Source organism: Caenorhabditis remanei, chromosome IV (genome assembly GCF_010183535.1).
Source record: "Caenorhabditis remanei strain PX506 chromosome IV, whole genome shotgun sequence".
NCBI classification, from domain to species: domain Eukaryota; kingdom Metazoa; phylum Nematoda; class Chromadorea; order Rhabditida; family Rhabditidae; genus Caenorhabditis; species Caenorhabditis remanei.
In genome coordinates this window covers 9834411-9848195 of record NC_071331.1, presented here as the reverse complement: position 1 = coordinate 9848195, position 13785 = coordinate 9834411, and the positions used below count along the sequence as shown (strand labels likewise).

General features: G+C 35.0%; 1 protein-coding gene across 1 annotated transcript; it reads right to left on the bottom strand.

The window, feature by feature from the left end:
* Nucleotides 1-2172: 2172 nt before the first annotated feature.
* Nucleotides 2173-5620, bottom strand: GCK72_013082 (uncharacterized protein; the record flags this gene model as incomplete). The annotated part of the gene is made up of 5 exons (XM_053729629.1): nucleotides 2173-2454; nucleotides 3689-3772; nucleotides 4018-4124; nucleotides 5174-5259; nucleotides 5604-5620. The coding sequence occupies 5 exons, from the start codon at nucleotides 5618-5620 to the stop codon at nucleotides 2173-2175; spliced, it is 576 nt and encodes a 191-aa protein (XP_053584401.1).
* Nucleotides 5621-13785: the final 8165 nt, after the last annotated feature.

Genomic DNA, 13785 nt, shown 5'->3' with positions numbered 1-13785 from the left:
TGAATATTTTCGGGAAAAATTTTGGGAATGTACTTCCATTTACCTGAAGAACAGGTCTGGATGGAAATTTTTATGAAAAAATGAGTTTGAAAAAAATGTTGCGGTCTCTACGTATGTGAATTAAATTAGGAAATGAAGCCTGAACTTCAGGAATTTCTAAAACAGTCAGAAAATTCGGAAAATGTTTCAGATGTTTGTGTTAAAATCTTTTTTTTCTCAGGAATTGATGCTAATCTATTGTGTTCCCAGAATATTCAAATATGATAAAACCTCAGGAGATCGTCTCATTTCAGAACATCAAGCTCCATTCTATGTGACAGAACACTGAAAGATCAATTTCAGAATATTTTCTGTGTCAAAATATTGGTTTACCGGTGAATCGAAACCATTGAAATTTCAAAGTGATCCAAGTTTCGACTGAAAATCAAGAAGTTCAAACTGAACCACTGTTTCAGAAATTCCATTTTAATCTGATTTCTGATAGATAACATATTATGACCGTTTATGACTTATTGTTTGGTGATAACTTGAGAAGAGCAGTTAGAGAGTGGTTTTTGATGAATACTTCTAACATTGTGATCCGTTTTAACACAACATTTTGGAACTGTAACTTTTAAATTTTCGAAAAAAAAAACGTTTCTGTTTCCTATTGTATTCAAGAGCGAAAGAAATAATTTCTGATCGTTCAGTTGTTTGCCGCATAATCACAGAGAGAGTTTGAATTCCATGGAAACTGGGTTCAATAAATCTTGTAAAGAAAGGTATGAGCCGCCAAATTGCCAAAAATCTCTTGTTACTTTTTGGACACACTTTCAAGGAAGTTTTTAAAAAAGTGTTTCATTCTTCAATGATTCATCTACACTTAACTGCAATTCTAGAACAAAACGTTTAAAAAAATTATAACCATTACGTGTTTATTATTTTAGAAGACGAAATTTCAGTTTTAACACAATATTTTGAAACCGAACTTCTCACGTTTTCAGACAAATTTTGTGTTTCAAATTGATGGTAAAAATAATTCATTGCCACCATATTTTTGTTGAGAACAGCAACGGATGATTGCAAAAATATGACTTACCTCTTCTCAATTTATCTCGAAATTGAATAGCGTCATACGTTTTCACGTTGGATGAGTGTCTTCGGATAGTCGGCGAGATTTGGGGTCTGGAAATTTAATTAAATGAATTAGGAATTAAAAATTTAAATTCATACTTAAATTTATTATTTTGATTTCTAACCTTCAGACAATAACTAATTAATGTTGATAAAGTATAGCTGATGTCATCTGTGTGAAACAGTGAACAAAATACGAAAAAAGTTAAAAATCAACCAAAACGTATAAAAATGACCACTGAAGAAATGTTAGTACTTTATGGTTTAACGGGTGTTTATTTAATTAACGGGTGTTTATATAATAGACGGGTGTTTTGAGAATTAACGGGGGCAATACCAAAGTCTAAGAATAAACGGGTGTTTATAAATCATTTTTTCAGTAGTTTTCATTTTTTCTGTTCATTCAATGTTTTACCATTTTTTGCTATTTTCTATCGTTTTACATACATACTTTTAATTATTTGGTCCCCAATCACTGATAAGTGTCTTCTAGCATCGCACGCGTAAAACTGATGAAGGGTTGTTACTCGATACGCTGTACTGTATTATCACGGCATGCTTCTTCCAACCGCGCTCTACCAAAACCAAAAAACATTGTGTGCAAAATTGAGAGATGCAGAGAAAAAGAGACAATTTTCAAGGGCATTTTGGTGGAGCGCAGTTGTAAGAACTGTGCGGAGCTAATAAGTGTGGAAACATTTCTAACACATCATTTTTCGATTTGAGCAGGATATCCGCAATTTTTGAAGTTATAGACCAGTTTCAGAACATTGTTGATGCGAGTCTCTGAGCTGGAGCATAGTGCTGGATACTTGCAAAGCAATCCACATTCCGTTCAACCTTGGAAAATGGGATATTTGTAGGTAAGAGTAGGTTGATAACAACACCTAAACATGGTTTTGCCAATGGAATACTTTAACCAATTGTGAACTACAGCCAATTTGCAGCAGGCTTAGATAAGTTTATCCCAACTTAACCTGTATCAGGACACCTTAGAAAAGCTTTGTAAGTCATAGACTATATTAGCCAGGCATTTTTGTCTATCTGAGACATTTTCTGCTAACTTCCGGGAAGTGTCTTGAATCCAGCGATTTGTCTGTTGAACTTCCATGGAGTCTTCTTCAATGTTCTACGGAGTCCCAACTGATCGGCGAACTGTTGTCCCATCATGAAGTTGCATGCCATGTCGGTGTCACCGTAGTAGACGAGCACACGAGGGTGGTTCTTGACGATCTTCTTGATGAATGGAGTCATGTCGGTGTATTGCTTTTGGTAGGTGGTGGTCACCTTGTCGGTAGAAGGTAAGAGTGTTTGGGATGGGGTAGTGATAGTTAAGTGGGACTATATTAGTTCAGAATGGTTTAGATCGCCTAAGATTGGCTGAGATAGTCTGAGATCCACTAAGCTAGGCTATGATCAGTTCAGATCGGTCGAGATCGGTTAAGACAGACTAAACTTGATTAGGATTGGCTGAGAATGTGTAAACCATGTCTTATTGACACTTCCCGGAAGTTAGCAGAAAATGTCTCAGATAGACAAAAATGCCTGGCTAATATAGTCTATGACTTACAAAGCTTTTCTAAGGTGTCCTGATACAGGTTAAGTTGGGAAAAACTTATCTAAGCCTGCTGCAAATTGGCTGTAGTTCACAATTGGTTCAAGTATTCCATTGGCAAAACCATGTTTAGGTGTTGTTATCAACCTACTCTTACCTACAAATATCCCATTTTCCAAGGTTGAACGGAATGTGGATTGCTTTGCAAGTATCCAGCACTATGCTCCAGCTCAGAGACTCGCATCAACAATGTTCTGGAACTGGTCTATCACCTCAAAAATTGCGGATATCCTGCTCAAATCGAAAAAGGATGTGTTAGAAATGTTTCCACACTTATTAGCTCCGCACAGTTCTTACAACTACGCTCCACCAAAATGCCCTTGAAAATTGTCTCTTTTTCTCTGCATCTCTCAATTTTGCACACAACGTTCTTTGGTTTTGGTAGAGCGCGGTTGGAAGAAGCATGCCGTGATAATACAGTACAGCGTATCGAGTAACAACCCTTCATCAGTTTTACGCGTGCGATGCTAGAAGACACTTATCAGTGATTGGGGACCAAATAATTAAAAGTATGTATGTAAAACGATAGAAAATAGCAAAAAATGGTAAAACATTGAATGAACAGAAAAAATGAAAACTACTGAAAAAATGATTTATAAACACCCGTTTATTCTTAGACTTTGGTATTGCATATATAAACACCCGTTAATTAAATAAACACCCGTTAAACCATAAAGTACCTTAGTTTCTAACAAATATAAATACTGAATCGTCTCGTTCCTGCTTTTATCAAGATTCAAAAAAACAAAAAAAAATCTGATTTTTGGTTTATCAGAAAACCGATTTAAAAATACTTACGTGGTTTAGCTGTAAATTTTTAAAAAAATAACTGTTTCAATTATAACTCATATTACTTGAAAACTTTCTTAGTTACTAGATTCCCCGATCCATACAGTTTTAAGCCCCATTTTCGAAAAACAATTGCCTACTCAGTAGAAAATATTATGTGTAACCACTAACCCAAGCAACTCTCGCCAAACTTGACATTTTTGAGTAACTGGAAACTTTTCGGCTGATGTTTTTCGATGCTGAGCCAATGGGATTCTGGAAATGGGGATAATACGGTTTCAAAATAGGATGGGGAAGGTCTAAAGTAGAAAAATCTGATTAGTTTCTGTTTCAGTTATTTCTTAATGAAGAGTTCAATTCATTGGGTGCAGTGAGAATTCATTGGACACAGTATCTTCGAGAAGTCAGTTAGTCGAAATATCAGATAAGTTTCTGTTTCAATGAGCTCTCAATCAAAAAGTCATTTCATTAGACACAGTTCCATACATATGTGAATATACCTTTGAGAAAATAACCGGACGATTTGCGTTTGGTGTATTGCGATGGGATGGTGTTGGTTGTGGATAGAAACAGACACGATGGGGACCAATGTTTTCTAGGGATACACCTGAAATGAGGATTTTGTATTCAGATTAAATTGTGAAATGTAGCCTGAACATGTGGGATTTCTAAAACAATTGAAAAATTCGGAAAATGTTTCAGATTTGTGTGTTATAATCTGGATTTCAGGGCTAATCCATTGTTCAAATGAAGTTCCGAGAATATGCAAATCTGATGTAACTTTGAGAGAACGTCTCATTTAAGAACATCAAGCTACATTATTGTTACATAACACTATGAAAAATCTATTTTTACATTTCAGAATATTTTCTGTGTCACAATATGTGTTTATCGATTGATCAATACCACTAAAATTAGTCATCGTTTCGACTGGCTTGTTATGTAATAGAGAGTGTAATCAAGATTCTGGGATGTGGTTCGGCCCAGAAATTCAGAAAGTTCAAAAACAGTGGAAACTTTTCGTTTAACCACTGTTTCAGATATTCCATTTTAATCTGATTTCTGGCAGACAAGATATTCCGATTGCAGAATATATGTATGATTTACTACTTGAAAATAACAGTCTGAGTAAAGTAATTGGGGGTTATTGATTAATACTTCAAACACTATGATCCCTTGTAACAAAACATTTTAAAACTGAAAATTTCAAATTTTCAACAAAAAAACATTTCTGTTTCTACACTATTGTATTGAAGGGTGAAAGAAGTATCTCTGATTTTGTTTCAAAACTCCAGAGAAAACCTAAACTGTTTTGGATGTGGGCTTAAAAATTGTGCTGAAGAAAGTTTGCCGTCAAATTGCCAAAAGTCTGTTGTAACTATTTTGTACTCTATTTCAAGAAAGTTTTCAAAAAGTGGTGCATTCTTCAATCATTTGCACTTAACTGCAATTTCAGAACAAAATGTTTGAAAAATGGTACCAGATCAAGGTTACGTCTTTATTATTATAGAAGACAAAAATTCAGTTCTAACACAACATTTTGAAACCGAACTTCTCACATTTTCAGGCAAATTTTGTGTTTCAAATTGTTTGTAAAAAATAATTCACTGCCACCATTTTTTTGTTGAGAACAGCAACTGATGATTGTAAACTAACCTCTTCTCAATTTATCCCGAAATTGAATAGCGTCATACGTTTTCACGTTGGATGAGTGTCTTCGGATAGTAGGCGAGATTTGGGGTCTGGAAATTTATTAAAGTAAATCATGAATTGAAAAATGGAAAAACAGTTTTAAATGCATTATTTTGATTTCAAAAAGGAGGTACTAATTAAAGTTGAAAAAGTGTAGCTGATGTCATCTGCGTGAAATAGTAAACAGTATCCAAAAAAAATTAAAAATCAACCAAAATGTATAAAAATGACCATTGAGGAAGTGTTCACAGATTTCTGTCAGTTTTAAAACAAAAATCGTGAAAAAGATCGATTCCGTTTCCATTTTTTGATGAGATGAGAACAAGAGATAGCCACCGAAATCGTCTAATTCTCACAGGTATTCCTCATTTTCTTTCTCTTTTTTCTCTCTCACTTTTTGACTTTTTCCATTTCTTCTCTCAAAGAAGTTCAGTTCACCTTTTGTTATCATGTTGCATTTCATTTATTTGATATCAATCCGATTGTTGGGGAGGAGGTGTCTTCTTGGGGGATGTTGTTGTGATGACGGTGTTGATGCTGGTAGATGAAGATGTACTGAAGAAAAAGGGAGATTTTAGTTCGCGAATGGAGCAAGTGCTTTTTAGGGCAAATGCAAGTGCTTTTTTAGGCAAATGGATACATATTTCAGTTTAATGAAGAATGAGCTCTGGTTAATCTAAACGGTAATCACGATAGGAAAAAAAGCATCTAAAAACTATGATTTGGTTTGAGTCACGTTACCAGAGTTGAAAATAATTTTAATATTTTTTTCAGTTTTCATTGAGTAAAAACTAATTTAAATCTCCCGGCGTGAATACAAAATATATTTCTGAAACTGTAGTTGCTCAACTGTTTCAGAGAGAATTTTCAAGTAGGAATGAGACACGTCTTCAGTTTAGTTTCGATTCGAAGTATTGGATTAGTACTAAAATAAGATTTATACCTATGACCATTCTAAACCAGAAATGGAAATGCTCTTATTTTACATTCAATTTTTTCTGCCTAATCCTGTTTCATACCACTAGAACTAAGTAAGTCTCCGTTTTGAAACATCTGTTAATACTAGTCAAGTATCCCACCTCACCTGAATCAACTTTAAAGGTGGACCAAACTGAACTCTGATATTTATATAGAATAATGTAGGAGTACCTGTGAGTTCATTTTCATATCGGAAGAATTGAGCGATCGCCGGTGATTTTGGGAATTTCGGTGGCCTAGAAATTCTCGACTTCGGCCATGTTGATTTTTTCGAATTTTCTCGGTATTTTCGTTAATTTTTGTTGTTTTTTTTTTCAATGAATTTGGTAGAAAACGACAAAATTTGATAGGAACACTACAAAAATGGTAGAAAAAAACGACGAAAACTTGAAAAATCAATATTTTCGAAGTGAAATTTAATAATAATTTATTCAATTTCTGTTGGGCGAGATGAAATCAAAAAAGAACCGGGCAAAAGTTAAAATAAAATGATATGTAACAGGAAAGGGGTGAATAAATATGTAAGATGACCTATAGGACCCGCAAAGAGTCCAGTGATCAAATTTTAGGAAAGATTGTTTGTAATGGCAGTTGGCGGAGTCGAGACGCGAAAGTTTGTTCAGCTACGGTTTTGGGGAAGAAGGGTACGATTTTATCCCAGGTCGAAAAGTGTTTATGTAGGAATGAATTGTTTTTTGTACCGCAAAGTACTATTCTATAAGGGAGCCGGGGGGAAAGCGCGGGTTTTACATATAAGGCAAGATTTGGGAAATGGCACTGGTGGGTTACAATTTTAAAGTAGGTTTTTAGAATTAGAATGATGCGTCTATGGTACATGGACATTTGGGAAGAGATTGTTAAGCGCCGCTCATAAGGGGAGAGGTGAGAATTAGAAGAGGTAGGTTGGAAAGATATATTACATCTGTGGAAGACTTTACGAGAAAAGAAACGGAGGGGAGATTCTAGTTGGATTGTATTGAGAGAGTTTGAAGGGTGGAATAGTTCGCAAGCGTACTCGAGTGTAGGACGGATGTATGAATTGAACAGCTTGAAGTAGAACTTCGGATTGTTCGATCGGAAGCTATTCAAGATTCTTCTACATTTGAATTTGGCATTATTGACTATTTTTGCAATGTGGGCATCAAATTTCAAACCACAATCGACAAGAAGACCCAGATCTCTGGCAATATTGGCAGACGCTAGTTTAGCGTTACCAATAAAGTAGTCTGTGTGTGGATTGCATACACCAAGATGCAAGACTACAGTTTTGTTTTCAGCTAGTTGCAATTTCCACTTATCGCACCAGTCAGAAATAACGTTGAGCGTTTTTTGGAGACTGGCGGGGTTTTCACTGTAGATCTTGAGATCGTCAGCAAAGGCAATGGAATAAACATCTGACGGAAGGGACTGGATCAGGTCATTGATATATACCAAGAACAGAAATGGACCCGTAACAGTACCCTGCAAAACACCTGAGACGTTATTAAAACTATTCTCTGATACGTAGTCATCGATTTTGATTTTGGATTCACGGTTGGACAGAAACGATTTGAACCACTCGCAAAGAGCCGAGTCGAGCCCAAAGTTCATCAATTTGAACAGAAGCAAATCGTGAGGAACCGAATCAAAGGCCTTGCGGAAATCGATTAGAATTTAAACGTCCATGTATGCTTTAGGTTTCGAAAGGGTTAACTGGTACTGGGAAGTAGCATCGATTAGGGCCAGTGGGCATGATCTGTTGGATAGGAATCCGTATTGTTTTCTGGATAGCAGAGTAGCGAGTTCTGATTTAATTGGTTTCAGGATTAATCTCTCAAATAATCTGGCTAGAGGATGTGTAAGAGAGATGGGTCTGAAGTTAGAAGGATCTAGAATGCTGCCCTTCTTGTGCAGCGGAATGACCGTTGCAGTTTTCCAGCAATCTGGAAACCTCCTGGCAGACAGTGATTCGGTGAAAATAAGCGAAAGTGGGACGGAGATTGAATTTGCGCATTTCTTAATAATATAAAAGTTGATCCTATCAGTTGAGTATCCTATTTTGGGCTGTAATTTAGAAATGGCAAGGAACACACTGAGGGGGGAGACGTCCACAAATATGTTTTTAGGCTTTGGATGAGGGAGGGCAGGATGCGGTGAGGACGGAATTGTGAAACTCTCTTCTAGAATGTTCCACGGCCACTGAAATGCCCAAACTGTTCGCCGCTCGTTCTCAGCGGGGATTGAACCAAATTGAAAAATTCTTTCGGTATTGGAATGAACTCACGGAAATGAACAAATGAACATACGGCCGAAGTGAAACTATTGGGCATAACGTCAATTTTCACCGGCCACCGAAATGCCCAAACTCACCGGTGATCGCTCTCAGCGGGTTTCAGACCGAATTTTAAAATTCTTTCGATATGAAAATGAACTCACAGGTACTCATACATTATTCTTTGAAAATATCAGAGTTGAGTTTAGTCCACCTTTAAAATTTTGTGTCAACGATTTAACCCATGTAAAAGGTCATACTTGCAACGGGCCGGGCCGGGCCGTGACGAGAATTTCCAAGACCTGGCCCGGCCCGGCCCGGCTCGGCCCGAGGCCCGAAGGCCTGGCTGAAAAATTTGAACTGAAATTTTGAACGAAATTTTGAATTTTTTTGAATTTTTTTGAATTTTTTCCCAAAAATGTCGAATTTTTGACTATACTTCAGAATTCAATCAAACGATAGTTATGCATCAAAAAATTGAAATTTTTAATGTAAAATTTCAAAAAAATTCAAAAATTTTAGTAAAAAAATAGGCACATTTTTTTGATGCCGGGCCTTCGGGCCGGGCCGGGCCTTGAAAATTCTCTACCGGCCCGTAAATTTGCAAGTATGTAAAAGGTTACGAATATACCATAACGGAGAAAAATGTGTTGTTTTCAGTAGAGACAATAGATAATCCGTGAAGTACTTGTAAAAGAACTTTCATCAGGAAACAAAGTTTTGAAACAGGTATTCTTATTAAAAGTCACTATCAAAAATCGATAAAAACTGAGACTTTCTTGTGTGGACGCCTACAAAGAATAGGAAAACGTAAGACGTATTATTACACTTTTCAATGAAAAAGGGATCGAACAAGAAATGTCTTTTTAATTGACAAGGGAGGTTAGCTAGATAGTTCGTCACTGAAGAAATCAAATTTTTCAACAAAAATAACTATTGAAAAAAAGAGAAAGAGGCATCCGTTTAGTAATGAAAATTATTGAGATTAAGTTAGAAGAACAACAGAAACTAATATTTAATATTCTGAAAAGGCAAGAGGCTAGAAATTTCGAAGAATAATCAAAAATTTATAGAACAAGGAGTGTCAAAAACAGAGGTACATAAGTTGAAATGAAATTCGAGAACTTTTTAGATTTATTAATCACTGAACTCCTATAGATTATTCCACTTTTCAATCCTGTTTCTAATGAAAATCATACTACTTTGAGATCAGTTTTATTTCTGAAAGAACAAACGGAATGATGTAAAAACCTCGGAAACCCTTTGAAATGTATAGAAACTGTTGAAAAAAACCGTTTTGCAAGCTATTCTTGCCCGTCAAAGAAGGTTTTATAACTGATGAAACCATCAATAGCAGGAAAATGCAAAATTGATAAATCGTCTCACCAATTATCGAAAATAGATGATTCTGAGAGAAAAACACCATTGTGAAACAGAAAATGGTTCGACTTTGAAGAGTTTAAAGACGAGGAAGCAAAAACAACTTGAGATGGATCCATGATATGCTTTCAGGAAACATGCGCCACATATTAATTTTCTGTTTCGTAAGGAGGTTATAAAAGTTTGAAAGGTTGTTGAATACCGCCTCCAATTTTAAATTTTCTGATTCTAAATCGCTAGTTGACAAATGATACAGAAATACAATTTTCGAAAAAAATCAAAGATTTGAAATATTGTATTGCTGGTAAGAACTCTCTATCGCTCAACTGCAGAATCAGCAAAAAAGTAGAGAGCTCGATCCAGAAAAGTAATCAGAATTTGGTACTGTTGTGTGAAACACGATAAATTAGCAACGCACAGTACATGAATGAAAATTCTTGGGATTAAGAAAAATAACAGAAACAGAGAAAAGACATATTAACAAAACTCATTAGTGCGATTCCAAAGATGTCATATAACGTGTTCTCTGTAAGACTCGAGCATCGCCATAGTACATAGGGGCCTAGAGTCTGTAAAGAAGTTAGGGCTTGCATTTTTATACAAACATGTACTATGGGTATCTAGTAACCCATATCCACATTATTGGCTCCCGGCTCGCAGGTACGGTAGTACGGTAGGTGCTCAAAGGTGCAAAAATGAAATTTTTTCTGTTATGTCGTAGAAAGCTGAAATTTTTACCATGCTTCATAGGTGTAAAATAAAGTATTTCCACAAAGTTTCGAAACATGGTTCAAAAAATTTCTCGAGTTGTAAGATAAAATCATCAATTTTTTAAGTATTTTTGGATTAAATTGTAAAAAAAGTGTCATTTTTGAAATAACATGTCTGAGGATTTTTTTGTTTTAAATGAACCACTCAAAGTTCTTTTTAAAAAACAAGACATCACCCTATATCATCGATTCCCAACAGTCGAAAAGTGACAAAGTTGAAAACTAAAAAAATCGAATTTTTGAATTTTTTATTTTTCTCTTCAGAAATGAATAGTCCATGTTTTTTTGAGTATTTTTTGTATTGACACTTTTTATTTTTCTTCACAATATCATACTAAAAAATTACAATTTTTGAAAAAAATTTTTTTTTGATGATTTTTTATGTGAAAATTTTTTTTTTCAAAAAAGTATAAAACTGATAATTTATTGCAAAAATCTTGTTTTAAATACCAGAAACTAGTGTTTTAACACCGTTAAAGTGTTTTTATAACAACTACGGATAAGAGCAACTCGAATCACAACGACACCGAATCACCAAAAAATTTTGGAATTTGTTGATTCGTTTATTTGAAAAAAAGAACCAAATTTGAAGAAAGCATTAAAGATTCAAATCTATCGTTGGTTGTCTTGTTTAGTTTAATTAATAGGGTTTTGGAAAACACTATTTTCTCCGCTGTTCTCATCATAGACCTCTTATGAGTCAACGAATTTTTTCCATCTCTACCGATCGGTGCACCGAGCCTTCCGCCAAAAAAGAAAGTGAAGAAAAATCAAATATTAATTAGAAAAAGAATGAAACATCGTGAATAAGAAAAATAATAAAGAAACACTTTTAATATTCGAACTCCCAATCGCACAGAGCAGTTCTGATTCGGTCTTGTTGTGATTCGAGTTGCTCTTATCCGTAGTTGTTATAAAAACACCTAAACGGTGTTAAGCTTCTGTTATTTAAAACAAGAATTTTGCAATAAATTATCAGTTTCACACTTTTTTGAAAAAAAAAATTTTCATATAAAAAATCATCAAAAAATTTTTTTTCAAAAATTGTAATTTTTTAGTATGATATTGTAAAGAAAAATAAAAAGTGTCAATACAAAAAATACTCAAAAAAACATGGACTATTCATTTCTGAAGAGAAAAATAAAAAATTCAAAAATTCGATTTTTTTAGTTTTCAACTTTGTCACTTTTCGACTGTTGGGAATCGATGATATAGGGTGATGTCTTGTTTTTTAAAAAGAACTTTGAGTGGTTCATTTAAAACAAAAAAATCCTCAGACATGTTATTTCAAAAATGACACTTTTTTTACAATTTAATCCAAAAATACTTAAAAAATTGATGATTTTATCTTACAACTCGAGAAATTTTTTGAACCATGTTTCGAAACTTTGTGGAAATACTTTATTTTACACCTATGAAGCATGGTAAAAATTTCAGCTTTCTACGACATAACAGAAAAAATTTCATTTTTGCACCTTTGAGCACCTACCGTACTACCGTACCTGCGAGCCGGGAGCCAATAATGTGGATATGGGTTACTAGATACCCATAGTACATGTTTGTATAAAAATCTGTCCCTAGGGCACACGTTGCTCGAGTCTTACAGAGAACGCGTTATATATTAAAAAAGGTGAATTCCTGTGAAAATTGAAATTTGAGAAACCGTTTATTTACCTAAATTTGTGGGATTTATATTGAGTGGAACCTTTCGAACAACTGAATTGAGGTATCATTGTAACAGTAGGAAAAATACAGTGCGCGTCATAAGCATAGCACCCCTCTCGATTTTGACGTTTCTGGAATTCCCGCAATCGTCATGAGAAAATGATTGATGCCATTCGATCCGGCGTCTCAAAAAACCTATAATGAGAAGTTCTTTCGAAAATTTCAAAACATGTCCCCAGCTCAGTCACACGTTTTCTGAAAATCTACCGTGTCAAAAGTATAGCGTCATTTTTGATTTTGTGGCTGGGAGCGCTGGAAACCGAAAAAAAAGATGGAATTTGATTATAATTAGTTGTCGCTGACTCATTTCTGCTTTCCTATCAAAATTCATCCGATAAACTGACTTTCTCCGGCTAAAACTGCTCAATTTACCAAGCTATCCTATTTGAGACATTTCCAAGATTGTTATCGATTGGTAATTTTGTAAAACGTGGAATCTGATACTGAACACTTGTCAATAATACACTTCTGGACTTTGTGGTTTATTTTAGTGATCAATCAACCTTTTTGAGAGCCATTTTCCATCAACCAGGCTCGATCAGCGTGACTCCTTGAGATCTGTTTTAGGCATCATATGGAAAATGGCCCTCGAAAAGGTTGATTGATCACTAATATGTAGCACAAAGCCCGGAAGTGTATTATTGACAAGTGTTCAGTATCAGATTCCACGTTTTACAAAATTACCAATCGATAACAATCCTGGAGATGTCTCAAATAGGATAGTTTGATAAATTGAGCAGTTTCAGCCGGAGAAAGTCAGTTTATCGGATGAATTTTGATAGGAAAGCAGAAATGAGTCAGCGACAACTAATTATAATCAAATTCCATCTTTTTTTTCGGTTTCCAGCGCTCCCAGCCACAAAATCAAAAATGACGCTATACTTTTGACACGGTAGATTTTCAGAAAACGTGTGACTGAGCTGGGGACATGTTTTGAAATTTTCGAAAAAACTTCTCATTACAGGTTTTTTGAGACGCCGAATCGAATGGCATCAATCATATTCTCATGCCGATTGCGGGAATTCCAGAAACGCTAAAATCGAAAGGGGCGCTATACTTATGACGCGCACTGTATAATGTGTTTCAGAGTTGGGGTAAATGTTTAAAATTTTTGTTGCATTTGTAGAAGTCACGGGATCTATTTTCTGTTCAGAACCTTTCTAGTTGCGAGATAGTCAGAAACAGATTGATAAAAACGCAAACGCGTATTGTGAAACAAGAAATTAAGTGAGATGGGATGGTTCAACAAAGCTATGAGTGGGGCATTCTAACCTTAACCACAAAACACAATATTTTCAAGAACATTTTACTTTTGCATGGGTGTTCGTTTGAAAATATAATGCGCCAAAACCAGGTATATCAATTCGCGATCATTCCATGTTAATTATTATGATACCTATATGGAATGCCATAACTTTACATGCCCCTCATTTCCTTTGCCCTTTAGAATTCAAGTCCCTTCTTGTGAATAA